Source organism: Rhinopithecus roxellana, chromosome 11 (genome assembly GCF_007565055.1).
Source record: "Rhinopithecus roxellana isolate Shanxi Qingling chromosome 11, ASM756505v1, whole genome shotgun sequence".
In the NCBI taxonomy this organism is placed as follows: domain Eukaryota; kingdom Metazoa; phylum Chordata; class Mammalia; order Primates; family Cercopithecidae; genus Rhinopithecus; species Rhinopithecus roxellana.
In genome coordinates, this window is record NC_044559.1 from 76,993,081 (window position 1) to 77,012,160 (window position 19,080).

The 19,080-nt window shown below is 42.1% G+C and overlaps 1 protein-coding gene across 1 annotated transcript in view; it reads left to right on the top strand.

Annotated features, from left to right (window-relative positions):
* Nucleotides 1-19,080, top strand: part of TLL2 (tolloid like 2) — a 148,646-nt gene that overhangs the window by 69,536 nt on the left and 60,030 nt on the right. The window contains exons 4-5 of the mRNA XM_010389582.2: nt 13,448-13,603; nt 17,693-17,810. Of these exons, the coding sequence (XP_010387884.2) occupies nt 13,448-13,603; nt 17,693-17,810 (274 nt within the window). The remainder of the gene's footprint in view (nt 1-13,447; nt 13,604-17,692; nt 17,811-19,080) is intronic.

A 19,080-nucleotide genomic window follows, 5' to 3' on the forward strand; every position in this document is an offset into this window, starting at 1 on the left:
GGAAAGCAGGTGAGGTGCTGGTTGACTGTGGGCAGAGAGCCAGGAGCCTGCCCGGAAGCACCGCTACTGCCTGTCTGTATGCAGATGCTCAGACCTGAGTGTGGTCTGCTGGTTGTTTAAGAGTTTCTAGCTTGGAGATCACTGGACACATCTCCTATTTTGGAGAAGCTTCTTCTGTTCAGAAGCAGTGCTGGAGGAGAGGGGCTTCTGGACTTCTGTCTGGCCTGCACCCTGTAGGAATCATGATTCACCATCAGCAGTGGTATTTCTTTCTTTTTTTTTTGAGACGGAGTCTCGCTCTGTCGCCCAGGCTGGAGTGCAGTGGCCGGATCTCAGCTCACTGCAAGCTCCGCCTCCCGGGTTTACGCCATTCTCCTGCCTCAGCCTCCCGAGAAGCTGGGACTACAGGCGGCCGCCACCTCGCCCAGCTAGTTTTTTGTATTTTTTGGTAGAGACGGGGTTTCACCATGTTAGCCAGGATGGTCTCGATCTCCTGACCTCGTGATCCGCCCGTCTCGGCCTCCCAAAGTGCTGGGATTACAGGCTTGAGCCACCGCGCCCGGCCAGCAGTGGTATTTCTTCTACACAAACTTCACAGCAAAGCAAAAGGAATAATTTTTAAATGCCAGAATCTTATGTCTCAGGGACGTCTTTGTAGGAATGAAATAGAAATCATAATTTATTTTGTGTTTCAGCTTTCATGCTATTTTACATTTTTACATATATACTTGCATATATGTAATTTTACACAAATGCATAAATGTGATAATATCATCATACTTTTAAAAGTGTTATCTTGTTTTTCTTTTCCCTTTAATGTGGCCACCTCCTTTCGGGTTCTTTTTCCACATATCAACCCTCTACGCTTTCCCAGGTTATGCATGCTAGTGACTTTGTATACAGCCTTCATATTTTTCTCCATGCACATACATTGATATATATACAGGGATAGAGGCATATAAGCATACATCTAAACATAAATACAGATACAGGCCTTGTCATCGTTTTAAAACATAGAATCACATTTGATACACACTTTTTCTGCATCATGCTTTTGTCATCAATACTTCATGGGCACAACCCCTCCAAGGCACTTGTTATAACTTAAATGTATTCTTTTGAGTAGATATTCCTGGTATGGACGGATCATAATTTATTCAGTGTTTTCCTTATCAATTAGCATTCAGTTCACTTCAAGCTTTTGCCATCATGAACAATGACTGCAGTAAACGTTTCTGAACATATATCCTTACATATTTAGTATGCTTATAATAGATGTTGCTAGGTTGTGTTTCAAAAGGTGTAACAATTCACATTTCCATAGCAACTTATAAATGTACTCCTTACCCCTTATTCTTACTAGCAGGAGGGAGAACTCATTATCAGTGTTTTAACAAGTAAGCTGTGGCTTATTGATATTTAATTTGTACTCCTCTGACGGCTGGTGACTTTGAACATTTTTTCCTATGTTTGTCAGTGGGACTCGCCTCTTCCTGTCCTGTGCCCATTTTCCTATTGGGTTGCTGATCCTCCTCTTCAATTTGACTTCTTTTAGAGAGAGGCAGATCCTTTAGTCACCCATTTGACTTATCTGCATTTGTTTCTTAGCATATATATAGGTTGCTGTTTGGACTACGTGCAGGGCTTGCTTTCAGATCCGTGTTTTTCTGCTTTGCTTATTTAAGGGTATTTTGACTTATAAATTTTTGGGTTCCCCAGACATCTGGTACTCAATGGTCCTTCTTCACTTGGCCACAAATGATCAGCACTTAGTGGTAAAAATGGAGCATGCATGAATGAATCCAGCAGGGTTTGTCATCACACTGCAGTGACAAAGATGCCACACTCATTTTTTCTTCCTTATTTATGTGATTTATTATTGCATAAAGACCACACCCAAACTTAGTGACTTCAAACAATGGTTTGTTATTTTCATGATTCTGGGGGTTGACTGGGCTCAGTGGGGTGGTTCTTTGGCTGATGCCATCTGGGTTCACTCACTTGATTGAATTTATCTAGTAGGTGGACTGGACTGGAAGGTCCAAAAAAACTTTAGCTACACCTCTGGTGCCCCAGTGTACCTCCTTGTGGCCCTGCTCTCCATGTGGACTGTCACCATTCAGTTGTCTAATCGAAACTTTTCATAGCATGGTGATTGGCTTCCCAGAGGGAGGGAGCAGAAGCTGCCAGTCCATTTAAGGCCTGGACTCGAAACATCAAGAATGCTACTTCTGCTACATTCTATTAACAAAATAAGCCAGAAGACCAGACCAGATTCAAGGAGAGAGAAATAGATTCTACTTCTTCATGGGAGAAGCAGCATGACCTCACAGGGATAAGGGGACTTGGCGGCCATATTTGGAGAATATTTGGAGACCACATTCTCCCCTTGCCTCTGCTCCCCAGCAATAGATATTGTCAGAGTTTTTGATATTTACTGGTTTGTTGGGTGTAAAATGATCCAACTATAAACTTGGACAGTCAGACACACTAGGATTTGAATCCCAGCTCACCCGCTTAGTAGCTATGACTTTGGATAAGTTGTTTAACTGCTTGTATGAGGTTTAGAGGGAATTAGAAATAATATTTATGTAAAGCACATAGCCAGGTGTCTGGAACTTAAAAGAGGCTCAAGGAATGTAGCTCTTCCATTTCCTTCTCCCCACTTCCACCTCCAGGAATGATATTATCCAGCATTGAAAGTGCATCATCTACCTCTGGACTGGGATTCCACAGCTGTGCAACAGCTGCATGGAAACACAGAGGACAGGAAGGAATACGGCTGTGGCCCATTAAAATTCTGCCTCTAGTGGGGTTGTGCACAGCACCCACACTGCAACAGAAGATCTTGGGCTTTTCGGGGATGGTGATGATAGCAGTCCCCCAGTCTGCAATTCCCCCAAATGGCCCTGGTTTGTTCGAAGAGGATAAGGAATGTGCAGGCTAGGCCAGTCCCTCCACTCTGCATTACAGCAGCAGACAAGCATGTCTTTAAGCATCCGGGGCAGTCCTGAGGAGGAAGGAGACCTCGAAGTGAGGTGAGGGCAGGCTGTTCTAGCCAGTCCCTCCATCTTTCCCATCCCATCCCATCCCTCAGGATGCTGTTGGCACCAACCCTGGATGCCTCTTGCTTTCATTTGAATGAAAGATAAGACACGTTGTGTCAATCTCGGGTTCCCTTTAATCACAACTTGCCCCCCTTCCACCACCCCCAGGAAAAGAGACCGCCCAGCCAGGAGAAAGGATCTGAGGGAAGCCCCCAGTTTCGGCAGCAGGTTTATTTCCTGGCATTATGTGGCTCCCCTCAGCCCTGACGGTGGGGATTTGTGCCTCCAGCTTTGGGGAGGGGGAAAAGGCTGAAATACTCACTCAGATCCCCTCCGGCAGACCCTTTGGTCAGAAGGCTGTCCCTCCTCTGGAGATGAGAGCTCAGCATGCATTTCAGGGCTGATAATGGGATTAATGAAATGGAGTGTGCAACGGCTCCATGAATGAAGCTGTGACTGTTTTGATAGAGCCTGATTTCCAGAACCATTTTCATGAAAGAGAATGGATCTTTCACTTTCAGTAACATTTCCTAAGGGCTTTGTGTGAAAGCAAATAATAATGGAATCTGGTTGAACCAGAGGACAGGCATCCCACAAACTTGGGTGCAAAACAGCGCTCGATGCTGGAATTCCTGACATCACTTATGTCAGTTTACTTGGGTGTAACAACTGAGCCCCACGAACTTCAGGCCCTCCTTTTTAGCCCGTCTCAAATGCAGACTTTCATAGCCGTTGTGGCAGCTCACACTGAGCCCTTACTCACTGCAGGCATTTGACATTCATTACCTGGGTCACCACCACCCTGCAGCAGGAAGTGAGGCTCCGAAGGGGAAGTGATTTGTCCAAAGCCACATAGGTAGCAAATGGCAGCATTTATCTTGAGCTTAAGTCCCCCTGACCCCAAACCCCTTGATCTTAACCTTTGGGCTGTATCAGTGGTTCCCAAACTTCACTGAGCTTTGTAATCACCTGGGGAGCTTTAGAAACTGCAGGTGCCTTGACTCCACTCTAAGGCCAATTGATTCTCAGTCTCAGAGCAGGGAGGCAGACACCAGAATTTTTTAAAAGCTCCCCAGTTGAATCTAATGTGCAGCCAGGTTTGAGAACCACTGTGCAGAATGATCTAGTCTCCCATTTACTAAGGGACCTTCAGCCTTTCGAGACTGCTGCAGGTGAGGTGCAAATTCACCCGTCACCTTTGGAGTGAGGGTTATGCAGATGGCCGGGCTGTCAGCGTGTTTACTTCCAGTGTGGGAATGACCAATTGCCTAATCTAAAAATTGCACTTCCTCACTGGAGAAGGCTGGCTCAGGCCTGGCTCTGTTTATGACACGGCTGTGCCTTCAGCTGGAAATAGAATATTGAAAAGCAGCAACCGCTCTGCTCTTTCAGAGAGGACAGGGCTCGCTCCCGGAGCCAGAGAATTTAAATGGGCTTTATCCCCCCTCAACCCCACCCCAGTGTGTTAAATCCTGTCAGACGCCCTGAGCTCCTCTTCAAATGCAGGACTCTTGGCCATAATAAATAATTACATCCTTCTATTTGGACTCCGATTCCAGATAGTAGTAATCCAAGAAAATCCAATAATGACAGTTGCATTAAGATCCTTCTTCCAGGCTCAGCAGAACATCTGTTTAGACATATTTTTAATCGGCGAATGCTTCCTGTGTTGAGTCCTTAGCAAATTAAATTTCTCACTGGACCAAAGGGGAAGCTGTCATTCAATAACCCATTTCTGGAAATTACACCCTAGCTTCTTTCCAGGTGCACTTAAGATTTTCCCATGCTGACTTGGCTGCATAAAAGCGACCCTTACAATACCAGGTCACATGTATATACAGCACAGGTTGTCAGAGAAACATGGAATATCTTAGTGTTATTTCCTTGAATAGAGAAGTATTTTTGCCCATTCTCCAAAGGAGAGTTGGCGACAGAGGAAAATTAAGAGACTTGTTGAAAACCATATGGGAAATGAGTAACAGACTTCTACTTGCTACATTGCTGCCTGTGATTACTTAAGACTGGATGATTCTCAGGATGTAAACATTAAGGGCTTCAGTGTTGCCAACATTTTGGAGAGGTTTCCAACACAGAGTTGTTTGGACTGTTGGGCTGTTTATTTTTAGAATAGCTCATCCCTTCTTTAATTCATTCATTCAAAATATAAAAATATTGAATGCTCACCACCAGTCAGGCACTGTGCAGGGTGTGGAGAATAAAGTGGGGAACAAGCTGGCAACAGTTCTTGCCCTCATGGAGCTTCCAGTCTACAAGAACAATTCACATTTGACATCTTGATGCAATTTGTAGTTTAGGGCTAGAATAGCAAATTAGAGTATCTTCCGTAGAGGGCAGGCAGGTCATCTAAAAGGTAAAGTAAGCTGAATAGGACAATGTGAGGGGGGAGAGAGATTCCAGCAAACAGAACATATGCTCTGACTATGAAGAGCAGGTGCTCCTAAACTCCAGTGGGTTGTACTATGATGGAAGATGGGCTGCTTTTGCCAAATCTTTCAGTTTTTAAAGAAAAACTAGAAAATCTGGATTCTTATGTGAAATCCCTTGATATTTAAAAGTTGGCTCCTACAGTGAGATTTTTTAAAAAACATAGTGTGGGCCAAAAGTATCCAGGCCAAACAAAAACACATCTGCGGGTTGTGTTCATCCCAACATTGCAAGTGTATGACTTCTGTTCTAGAAATTCTGGTGGTAAGACAATTATTTTCAGGTTTAACAATGTATTACATACCAACTTTCTGGGTCTGGAAATATGACCAACTAGATGAGTAGGAACCCCTTATACAAGCAGAGGAGCACTGAAAAACATACTACATTTTTCTGACCCCAAATGGAAAATATGGAGTTGAGTTCAAAGGAAAGAAAGGTGAATGGCCATGATCAGAAGAGAATAAGGAACATAAGTCACAGAAGGAAGCCTCAGATGCTGTCGATGTTAGCAGCAGCAAATCCGTACAGGTCTGCAGCAATTTGATTCTTGCCTCCTTGGAGGAAAGAATTCAGCCAAGGGGCATAAGGCAGAGTGAGAGACCCAGGAAAACTTTAGAGCAGGAGTGAAAGTTTATTGAAAAGTTTTAGACACCTGTAATCCCAGCACTTTGGGAGGCCAAATGGGGTGGATCACTTGAGGCCAGGAGTTCGAAACCAGCCTGGCCAACATAGTGAAACCCCATCTCTACTGAAAACAAAAATTAGCTGGACATGGTTGCACATGTCTGTAACCCCAGCTACTTGGGAGGCTGAGGCAGGAGAATCTCTTGAACTTGGGAGGTGGAGGTTACAATGAGCCGAGATTGCACTGCACTCCAGCCTGAGCAACAGTGTAAGACTAAAAAGCATTTCCAGGAGGGAGAAGTGAGATGTAAGAAATAGCAGTAAGCAAGGGAATGGTTGAACATGAAGGCAGATATCAATCTGTATTGCAAACAAACACAAATAAGTCATTGATAATGGTGACTAATTTGGAGTCTTGAAAGCAAGCAAATAATAACATGAAAAATTGGAGGGTATCTTACAAATGAAAATAATTTAAAAACCCTGCATTTCTTAGAATGAGGCTGTGGTTTCTGGTTGCTTCAGATCTGTCTTCTTTTTTTTTTATTTTTTTGAGATGGAGTCTCCCTCTGTGGCCCAGGCTGGAGTGCAGTGGCGCAATCTAGGCTCACTGTGAGCTCTGCCTCCCCTCCCGGGTTCACACCATTCTCCTACCTCAGCCTCCGGAGGAGCTGGGACTACAGGCACCCACCACTATGCCTGGCTAATTTTTTGTATTTTTTAGTAGAGACGGGGTTTCACCATGTTAGCCAGGATGGTCTTAGTCTCCTGACCTTGTGATCCTCCTGCCTTGGCCTCCCAAAGTGCTGGGATTACATGTGTGAGTCACCATGCCTGGCTGCCCAGATCTGTCTTCTTAGTTCACTAATTCTTTATACTTTAAAAAGTCAAGTATGAATGTGAAACATGAAAGGCAATATTAAAGAATAGAAAGCACATAATGGAAATAAAAAGTAAATATAGAAAAATCTCTTAATCTAATAGAAAGCAGGAAAGGAGAATAAAAGGAGGAAAAGAAAATAAACAAACAAAAAAGAAAGCATAAAACAAAAGGAAGGTAATAAGTCCAGATATATCAGTGATAAAATAAATGTAATTCACCTGTTAGAAGATTCTCAGGTTGAACAAGAAAAAAATCTAGCTGTTTGCTGCTTACAAGAGACACCCCTAAGGTTGGGCATGGTGGCTCATGCCTGTAATCCCAGCACTTTGGGAGGCTGAGGCGGGCAGATCACAAGGTCAGGAGATCAAGACCATCCTGGCTTACACAGTGAAACCCTGTCTTTACTAAAAATACAAAAAATTAGCAGGGCATGGTGGCGGGTGCCTGTAGTCCCAGCTATTCAGGAGGCTGAGGCAGGAGAATGGTGTGAACCTGGGAGGTGGAGCTTGCAGTGAGCTGAGATCACGCTATTGCACTCCAGCCTGGGTGACAGAGTGAAACTCCATCTCAAAAAAAAAAAAAAAAAAAAAGAGAAATCCCTAAAACCTAATTAAACTTACATGTAGAAATCCTTTAAAAAAATTCACAAATGAAATCCAACAATGTATAAAAAAGAATTATACAGTATAACCCAGTGGGATTTATTCCAGGTATGCGAGACTGATTCAACATTTGAAAATCAATCTATAGAACCTGCTACATCAACGAGCTAATAAAGAAGAATCCTGTTATCACAGCAATTGATTAAGAAAATACATTTAACAAAATCTAACACCTATTCATGATAAAACTCAATAAATTAGGAATAGAGAAGAATTATCTTAACTTGATACAGAGTGTCTAGAAAAAACCCTACAGCTTACATTATACTCAATGGTTGAAAGACCAAACACCTTTTCCCAAGACCCAGAACAAGGCAAGAATGTCCGCTCTCATACTCTCATTCAGCATAGTTCTGGAAGTTCCAGACACTGCAGTAAAGCATGAAAAACAAAGAAAAGGCAAACAAGTTGGAAAGGAAAAAATGAAACTGTCCCTATTTGTAAATGACATGTTTGTCTACATAGAAGATCCTAAGAAATCTATTAAGAAAAAAGAAAAGCCCAAAAACCTCCTAGAACCAATCAATGAGCTCAACAAAATTTCAGAAATTCAAGGTCAGCACATTTCTATATTGGAAATATAAAATTCTATAATGGCTCACATTTCTATATTCTAACAATGAACATGCAGAAACCAAAATTAAAAACGCAATGGCGTATACACAATCACTCCAAAGAAGATGAAATACTTGGATACACAGTTAACAAAATTTCTACAGGATTTGTGTGATGAAAATTAAACAATGCTGATGAAAAAAATCCAGACAGACCTAAATCAGTGGAAAGATATGCTGCATTCCTGGATTGGAAGACACATATAGTAAGAGTACCAGTTCTCTCCAGATTGTTCTATAGGTTTATTGCAATTTCTATCTCAACATAGTTTTTTTATTTTCATTTTTTGCAGGCATAGACAAGCTTATTCTAAAATTTATATGGAAAGATAACTAAAACAATTATGAAAAAGAAGACTGAAGGGGAGTAATCACTCTACCCCATATAAGGCTTACTCTATAGCTACAGTAATCAAGCCGGTATGGCACTGGCAGAGTGATAAACATGTAGACCAATGTAACAGAGAACCCAAAAATAGACCCAATTACTGTATGACCCAGTAATTCCACTCTTGGATATTTGTCCTGGATAAATGAAAACTTACCTTTATACGAAAATCTGTACATGAATGTTCATAATGGCTTTATTTGTAATAGCAGGAAACAATCCAGATATCCTTCAACAGGTGAATGGGTAAACAAACTGTGGTGCATCCATACCATGGACTACTACTCAGCAATAAAAATAAACTATTCATACAGGCAACAACTTAGATGAATCTCCAGGGAATTATGCTGAGTGAGAAGAGCATAATTATTATCCCTATTATATGCTGTATGCTTCTATTTATATAATATTCATCAAATGACAGAATTTTAGAAATGGAAACAGACTGGTAGTTGCCAGAATTTTGCTATGGATGGAGGAAAGGGGAAAGCGGGGTAGATATTGTTACAAAATAACAGTATGAGGGATACTTATGGTGTTGAAACTGTTCAGTATCATGAATGTGGTGGTGGATACATAAAACTGTAAGTGTGATAAAATTGTCTTACAGGCATACACACACAAATTAGTACAAGTAATGCTGGAGTTATCTTAGTGAAATCAGTGGTTTGTATCAATGCCCATATCCTAGTTGTGTTATTGTACTGTAGTTTTACAAAATGTTACCATTAGAGGAAATGAAATCTCTGAAAGGAAGGTACTTGAAATCTCTCTATTATTTACTACAGCTGCATGTGAATCTACAACTATCTCAATAAAAATTTCAATTTACAAAAAGCTACTTTAGATACCAAAAAAGATAATATTGAACCTCAATATTATGATAATTGCAAAGCTTATTGTATTGTTTGTTGTGGGAAATGTAATTAACTCAGAGAATAACACCCATTCAATGACTCACTAAAAAAAAGTAATTATACAAACAGATTGAAAATGGATAGAAAAAAGCTATATGAGGCAAACACTAACCAAAATAAAAAAATGTGTAGCAGGCCAGGCGTGGTGGTGCATGCCTGTAATCCCAGCATTTTGGGAGGCCAAGGTGGGCAGATCGCTTGAGCTCAGGAGTTTGAGACCAGTCTGGGCAACATGATGAAACCATGTCCCTACAAAAAATAAAAAAGTTAGCCAGAGTGGTGGTGCATGCCTGTGGTCCCAGCTACTTGGGAGGGTGAGGTGGGAGGATGGCTTGAACCCAGGAGGCAGAGGTTGCAGTGAGCTGAGATCGTGCCACTGCACTCCAGCCTGGGTGACAGAGCCAGACTCTGACTCAGAAAAAAAAAATGTATAGCAATATTTATATCAGACAAAACAATCATTATTATGAATGAATGTTATTATAAAAAGGATTATTAATGATAAAAGAAAAATTTATCTGGAATTAACAATTCTAAACTTGTCTTACTTAACCAACATAGTCTTGAACAATCTAGAGCAAAAATTAAGGATAGAGAAAATAACAATTCATAATCTTAGTTCTGGAGGTTTTGCTTAAAGCATCTTTCTTAGTAACTGATACACTAAGAAGCCAAAAATCTGTGTAAGTAGAATATTTGAACAATATATGAAACCCATCAATTAGACATCACACATTATTGTAAGAAAACATGGAACATTTATAAAAATCAGTCTTGTATTAGCTTACCAAGGAAGGCCTAAATACCAAAGAATCAATACTTTAGAGCAAGGACCAGCCATCTATGATCAGTAGGCCAAATCCAACCTCCTGTTTTGCAAATAAAGTTTTATTGGCACACAGCCATATCCATTTATTGACATATTATCTATGGCTGCTTTCACACTTCAATGGCAGAGTTAAGTAGTTGTAACAAAGAATATATGACCCACAAAGCTTAAAATATTTACTATCTGGTCTTTTATAGAAAAATTGCTGACCTCTGCCATGAAGAATAGGTTATTAGAACACAGTGCAGTGTTAGAAATCAATAATACACACACAGACAAATTTTTAGAAATTAAAACCCATACTTTGAAATAATTCAGAGGTCAAAGAAGAAAGTCTAAATGGAACTTAAAGAATGTATCAATATCTAACATTGAAAATATACATTTCAAAATGTGAGACGCAGGAAAAGAAGACATCAGAGAGAAATTTAGCCCTGAAAATTTAATATTTATAAGAAAGATATAAAATTAATGTGCCAAGTATTCAACTCAAGAAGCTAGGAAAGGATTGCCAACTGATTTTGGACAAGAGTGCCAGACAATTCCATGGAGAAAAACTAGTCTTTTCTACAAATGGTCTTAGAACAGTTAGATGTTTACATACTAAAGAGTGAAGTTGGAGCCCTACCTCACACCATATACAAATATTAACTAAAAATGGATCAAAGACCTAGATATAAGAGCTAATACTATAGAATTCTTAGAATAAAACATAGGTATAAATGTTTGTGATCTTGAATTAGGGTATGGTTTCTTAGATATGACACCAAAAGCACAAGCAACATAAGAAGATCATAGATACATTGGACTTCATTAAAAACAGCTGTGCTTCAAAGGACATTATTATAAAATTGCAAAGACAACCTACAGAATGGAAGAAAGATTTGGAAATTATATATCTGACTAGAGCCTGGTATACAGAATATATAAAGACTAATTATAACACAACAATAAAAGACAAACCAATTAAGAAATGAATAAATAATTTGAATAGATATTTCTCTGAAGAAGATATACAAATTACCACCAAGTACATGGAAGAGATGTTCAACATCATTAGTCATTGGGGAAATGAAAATCAAAACCAAAATGAGATTCTGCTTCACACCATTAGGATGACTATAATAAAAAAGATTGACAATCACAAGTGTTGATGAGGATGTGGAGACATTGGAACCCTAGTGTATTGCTGGTGGGAATGTAAAATGGTGCCACTGCTTTGAAAAACAGTCTGGTAGTTTCTCAAAATATTCAACATAGAGTTACCATATGACCCAGCAATTCCACCCCAGGCATGTACCCAAGAGAAATGAAAACACTATGTCCACAAAAATGTGTACATGAATGTTCATAGAAGCACTATTCCTAACAGCCAAAAAGTGGAAATAACCTAAATGTCCACCAACTGAAGAACAGATAAACAAACTGTGGTATGTGCATACAATGGAATATTACTCAGCCATAAAATGAAGAACTGATTCATACTACAACATGGGTGATCCTTGAAAACATGCCAAGTGAAAGAAGCCAGACACAAAAGGCCACATGTGGTCTGATTCCATCTCTAGGAAATGTCCAGAATAGGCAAATTCATAGAAACAAAGGTGATTACTGGTTGCCAAGGACTCGGGGAAGGGAGAAATAGGGAGTGACTGTTAATGGGTACATAGTTTCTCTTTGGAGTGATGAAAATACTGTAGAATTAGATAATGGTGGTGGTTTCACAACTTGGTGAAAATACTAAAAGTCACTGAATGGTACACTTTAAAAGGGTAAATATGGTGTGTGAATTCTATCTCAATTTTTTTAAATAAGAAAGAAAAGAAGCTAGAAATGAAACGTCAGGATAAAACAAATGAAAATAGAAGGAAGTAATAAAGTAAATAACATTAATGTAATAAAGAAAAGTTAAAAGAATTGACCAGGCGCGGTAGCTCATGCCTGTAATCCCAGCACTTTGGGAGGCCTAGGTGGGCGGATCACTTGAGGTCAGGAGTTCGAGACCAGCCTGGCCAACATGGTGAAACCCCATCTCTAGTAAAATACAAAAATTAGCCGGACATGGTGGCACATGCCTATAATACCAGCTACTCAGGCGGCTGAGGCAGGAGAATCACCTGAACCCAGGAGGTGGAGGTTGCAGTGAGCTGAGATCGTGCCACTGCAACCAGGGTGACAGAGTGAGACTCCATCTCAAAAAATAAATATATAAATAAACAAAAACAAAGAAAAGAGTCGGCAAAAACAAAACCTGATTTTTAGGGGAAAAAGTATAAAAACTAGAGCGAAAATGCTCCAAGTTAGAATAATGAGGGATTCTAAGCAAGCCAACTGAAAACAAAATTTTAAATTATCTGACTGGTGAATGAAATGCATGTGGATTCAGTGACTGGTGTCCATGGGTTTCAGCGTTCTGTTCCACCCACCTACCTCTGCCACTGGGGGAGGCCTAACGTGTGGACTCAGAACCTTCCATCGAACCTCCTTGTGTTTCCCACACTACTGTCTTAAGGGTCCAGATGCCAAGAGTTGGGAGTTTTCTGAGGGTCTGCTTTTTCCAGGGTTTTTCTTACAAATAATTTTTCCAGTGTCACAATCTGATCCACTCTCCTTGTTGTACTGGCCAAATTATTTCAAAATATGCAACACTGACCATATTGGATCAAGGCAAGGGATTGACCCAGTTTGTTCCCCAAATGCTTACGGCTCTGAGCAGAAAGTCCACCCCAACCTCAGCCCCACCCAAAGAGCTGTGAGGTATCCTCACCCATTTGATTCTGTGGCCCCATGTGACCTCTTTCAAGGCCTCAGACAAGCCAAACCCACTCCCATCATAGCCCTGTACGTCTATTACACGTACTCTTCCCTCATCTGGAAAACTACCACCCAGGGCTTCCAAACCCTGAACTGATGAAATAGCCCCTTTAGAACATGTTTTAACACCCCCTTTTTGGAATCGTGGATAATACAACCTCAGCCATAATTCACAGGAGGAATCAAAGGGCAAAGTCAATAGTAACCCAACTGTCTTGCAGATGGCCAGGAGAATACCACACTCCTGCACAGCCCTGGGACCTCGCATGCCACAGCTGAGACCTTCTCTCCCCGGGTCCGAAGAGCCACAACCTCAAGGACAGAGAGGATATGGCCTGGCGGAGTCATCCCCTACGTCATTGGAGGGAACTTCACTGGTCAGTAGCCACAGACAAGGCCTGCTTTGGGTCAGGGTGCTTTGTCTCCCTGGGTTGAGAGAGTCCTTCTAGGAAGGACCTGGGTGGGATGGAGCAGATGTTCAGGACCACAGCAGACCTACAGATGGTGCCCCCCTCTTGCTGGCAAGGCCTGGCCCACCAGTCCTGGGGAAATTGCAATCTCTGTTGGGGCTATGTCCTCAAAGTTGGTTACCTTGCTCCTGATGCTTCGTGTGGGGAGTGACTTGGAAGGATCTTGAAGGATAAGCGGGGTTTGCATGATGACTGTTTGAGGACAAGCCCTCCGCATAGAAGAAAGTCCATGAGCAACTGCACGTGTTGGCTTCCCTGTCCTCTGCCTGGATGAGCATCCTGGACTCAGAGGTCCCCTGCCACCACCCACAAGCAGTGTTCCACTCAGTGACCAAAGCGACCAGTGGACATGGCTCGACTCCCTGGGTCCAAATCTCAGCTCCAGTACTTGCCAGCAAAATGCCCTGAGGAAATTAGCCTCTCTGTGCCTCAGTTCCCCCTTCTGTAAATGGGGATGATAATATCTTCTACCCCATCTGGTTGTTTTGAGAATCAGATGGATTACTATAGATAAAGCACTTAGAGTGGTGCCTGGTGCACAGTAATGAGTAAGTATCTGATATTAGTATTCCCTTTAAAATATGTGAATCATTCGTGGCTTCCTGTTGCCACTAGAATGAAATTCCTGACCACGGACCTGTAAGGCCCTCCCTCAAGTACCCCGCCATCCCTCTCCTGCCTGGCCTTTGACCCTCTCTCCCCTTCTCCCATCCTTCATCCCTATGCTCTGGCCTCACCAGCCATGTGCCTATCCCAAGACATGCCCACCTCATAGGCCCCTGTGCACTCACACTTGAACTTGCCTTCTGTCTCCCTTGGATGCCCTTTCCCCAGGTCTTTGCATGGCTGTCTTCTTCTTATCATTTGAGTCTTATGTCAAGGGACACCTCACAGGAAGGCCTTCCGCCCTGCCCCCGCCAGCACCTCCCTGTCCCCAGACCCTGCTTTATAACCTTGGCAGCACTTACCATGACCTGAACTCACTTTACTTCTATTTCTGTTTCATTTATTTTTGTCTCTGCCTCAGCTCTGTGGGAGCAGCAGTCTTTTTTCTGTCTCATTTCCGCTTCCGTATCTCCAACATGGAGACCAGGGCCCGGGACATCCTAGGCAGGTAGTAAATATGCCCACTGCGTACCTGCGGCCAATGTCAGTGGAATGCCTGAGTGACAAGCCGCACTGAGAGACTTTCCCAGGCTCTCAGTGTCACTTACAAGTCCTTCCCCTCCCTGTGGCTCTGTGACCTCTACTCTGAGAGGTGGCTGATGAAGGCAGATTCCCTGAGGATTTGCCAAAGCCACTGAGAACCGCTGATGAGTAAGTTAGGGAATGGTGAAGACCTCAGCAGCAGGGCAGCGGAATTCCTGCAGTTCCCTTTTGCTCCCACAGCATTAAACCACGGCTTCCTAGTGCCAGGTGCTTAACTAGGGATTGGTGGTAAAAAAGATGACTAAGATTTCATCCTGCCCTCAAGGAGGTCTGTTCTCACAGCAGAGAGAGGTGAGTGCCTAAAGAAAAAAAAATAGAAATGATAAACCGCTACAAACTTTTGTTCCTTGGTATCCTAACTGTGTTCTTTCAGATCTGGTGTGCTTTTCTGACCAAAGATTTATATTCCTTTCATCAAAGTGAACTAATTTTATATATAAGAATTTTGTTGACACAAGTATTTCATGTTATTAGGTAATTAGTAGGGTTGCTATTTTTGGTAAGTGATTGAGCTATAAACAATTTGAGCCAAAAATGTCAAGATGTCAGAAAAGAAATGCACAGCTAAGTTAGTCTACTTTTTGTTGTTGTTTGTTTTTTCTTGCTTTCTTTTATTTTTTTTGAGACAGGGTCTTGCTCTGTTGCCCAGGCTGCAGTGCAGCGGCATGATCACGCCTCACTGCAGCCTTAACCTTTCGGGCTCAAGTGATCCTCCCACCTCAGCCTCCTGAGTAGCTGAGACTACAGGCATGTGCCACCAAGCCCCGCTAATTTTTTTTTTCTTAATTGTTTGTAGAGACAGGGTTTCACCACGTTGCCCAGGCTGGTCTCAAACTCCTGAGCTTAAGGGATCCACCTGCCTTGGCCTTCCAAAATGCTGGGATTACAGGCATGAATCACCATGCCCAGCTGTATTCTTTATTCTATATGAATGTTTTTGGGGACAACAATGTGATACTATCCCCACATCCTGTAGGCAATGATGGGAGCCTCCCTGAGTGCTGTTGCGCTAGTCCATTTGTGTTGCTCTAAAGGAATACCTGAGGCTGGGTAGTTTCTAAGGAAAAGAAGTCTGTTTAGGCTCACGGCTCTGCAGGCTATCTGAGAAGCATGGTGGCAGCATCTGCTCCTGGTGAGGCCTCAGGAAGCTTGCAATCATGGTGGAAGGCAACAGGAAACCAGAACATCACATGGTGGGAGGGAGGAAGAGAGAGGTCGGGGAGGTGCCACACACTTTTAAACAACCAAATCTCACATGAACTCAGAGCGAGAGTTCACTCACCAAGGGAATGGTGCTAAGCCCTTCTTGAGGGATCCACTCCCATGACCCAGACATCTCCCACCAGGCCCACTCCAACACTGGGAATTACGTTTCAAAATGAGATTTGAAGGGGACAAACATCCAAGTGATGTCAGCTGTTTTGTTTTGCTTGTAATTTTTGTTTTTGTTTTGCAATGAGGGCCCTGGAGAACTCATACCTCCGACTCCCACCATCCTTCGTACTTCCCAGACAACTGTTTTTTCCTAGATCCTTCTCATTGCTTCTAGGAAAATTTAAACAGTCTTCCTTCTAGATTTTGAAAAGAACTGATTGACTATACATAACTGTCAGCCTGGAGTTTTACTATTTAGCAAATTTCCACTCAAGGAAATACCAAGACAGGTTCAGAGAAAGTATGAAATTCACCTATTTTCAAAGGCCTGGAAGAAAAATTAGGCTCAAGGATTCCCCACAAGACACTGAAACTCCGTGCAAAAACACACAGATGTATATGCAAATAGAAATTTTAGAGTGCATAGGAGCACCCTCCTACAAGTCTAAAAGAAAAGGAGGGGGTGAAGTGCAGCGCTGGTGAGCTGGAGTTGACTCCCCCACTACTTCAAAAGCCTGCAGTTTCCAAATGGAAAAACCTGGATAAGGTTTTGTAAAAGTTTGGAAAATACTTTCAATACAAAGGAAAATTTGGGAAGCCCAGGATATTTTGAAAATCTATTTTTACCCTCCCCTCCAATCCACAGACTCCTACTCTCTAGGTTTTGGCAACTGAGAAAAGTTATGTTGTGTTTTCAGCAAGGGAAATCCTGATTCCTGGAAATTCCTGGAATATTTCTATTCTGGGTCACCAGAACAAGCTTTTTTTTTCTCTCTCTCTGTCTTTTTTTTTTTGAAAATATTTAATTGACAAATAAAAATTGTATATATTCAAGGTATACAACATGAAGATTTGATATATTATGTCTTGATCACCATAATCAAATTAATTAACACATCCATCACCACTCATGCTTACACTGGAGGGCTGGTGAGAACACAAAATCTGTTCTTTTATCAAATTCCAAGTAAACGATACAGTATTATTAACAATCTCTCTCTTTTTTTTAATTGTTGGAACATCCTTTGTCTTAACTCAGCATGCTTTAAAGCATCTAAGGAGGCTGGGTGCCGTGGCTCACGCCTGTAATCCCAATACTTTGGGAGGCCAAGGCTGGTGGATCACCCAAGGTCAGGAGTTGAGACCAACCTGACCAACATGGAGAAACCCCGTCTCTACTAAAAATACAAAATTAGCTGGACGTGGTGGCGCATGTCTGTAATCCCAGCTACTCGGGAGGCCGAGGCAGGAGAATCGCTTGAACCCGGGAGGCAGAAGTTGCAGTGAGCCGAGATCGTGCCATTGCACTCCAGCCTGGGCAACAAAGGCAAAACTCCATCTCAAAAAAAAAAAAAGCATCTAAAGAAAGTATGGACCCATCATTGAAGCTGAGTGCTTGCCCTGTTGTTTCAGGGAGCCAGAGGGCCATTTTTAAGCAGGCCATGAGACACTGGGAGAAGCACACCTGTGTGACCTTCATAGAAAGGACCGACGAGGAAAGCTTTATTGTATTCAGTTACAGAACCTGTGGGTAAGTAAGCGAAAGTGAGGCCACCTCTGCAGAATCAGTCAGATGGCTCATGAGTCTTGAGTTTTCTCTGTAGACCTAAGTATTTCCAATGAGCTGTTATTTAGAGGAGTCCAGGGTTTGCTAGAAACTTTCTGCCCTTGGTGAAATTACAATCCATTGGCAAAGCTGGTGGGTCAAGAGGAAGATTCCAGGAGACTCCATGAAGACCAGGGGTCCTGCCACTAGGAGAGCAACAGAAGGAAACTGGTGGTGTGTCACATGAAGACTTAAGGCAGTGGTTCTTAACCTCTTGGGTTTGGTGTCCCCATTTAGAATCTTATGAGCCGGTGCGCTTTCCTTCTTCAAGAACAGATGAATATGTATGTAAAATTTTGCATTTAATTTGAGGGACTCTACAGATTTACAGACTTCCTTCAGAAAACAATATATAATAAATGACTGGCTTATGACTGAAGTTATCTGTTATGTCAATAAATATGTGTGATATACTTTCCTAGTGAAAGAAAAAGGTTCTCATGTTGGATCAAAAACCCAAACCCGGCTGGGAGTGGTGGCTCATGCCTGTAATCCCAGCAGTTTGGGAGGCTGAGGTGGGAGGATCACCTGAGGTCGGGAGTTCCAGACCAGCCTGGTGGTCCAGACCATGGTGAAACCCTGTCTCTACTAAAAATACAAAATTAGCCAGGTGTGGTGGCACATGCCTGTAATCCCAGCTACTTGGGAGGCTGAGGCAGGAGAATCACTCGGAGCTGGGAGGCAGAAGTTGCAGTGAGCCGAGATCCTGCCATTGCACTTCAGCCTGGGCAACAAAGCAAAACTCCATCTCAGAACAAAACAAAACAAAACAAACAACAAAACAAAACAAAACCCAACTACGTGTTCTATACCTAAGACGATTACTGAAGAAAACAACCTAGAGAGATTTAAAAGTAAAAGGAAAGAAGCCATACAGGTAAATGCTAACAAAGAGAAAGCTGGGATCACAATTGTAGTCATTGACTACGTTTTCACTGTTTTGTTGTTTTTAAAAGTCAGAAAATGTTAAACAAAACCAAAGCCGAGACACTTTATAATGAGAAAGGGCATAAGCGACGGTGAGAATATAACTGTCATAAATCTTCATGCACCAAATAGCATAGCATCAAGACTCATAAAACAAGCCCCAGGGAATTCAAGGGGAAATTGACAGCAATGCTCAGTAGCACAAGACTTAATTTATTTCTGTCAACCCAAGTAAGTCAGTGTCACGTTGACCAAAACATAAGTAGAG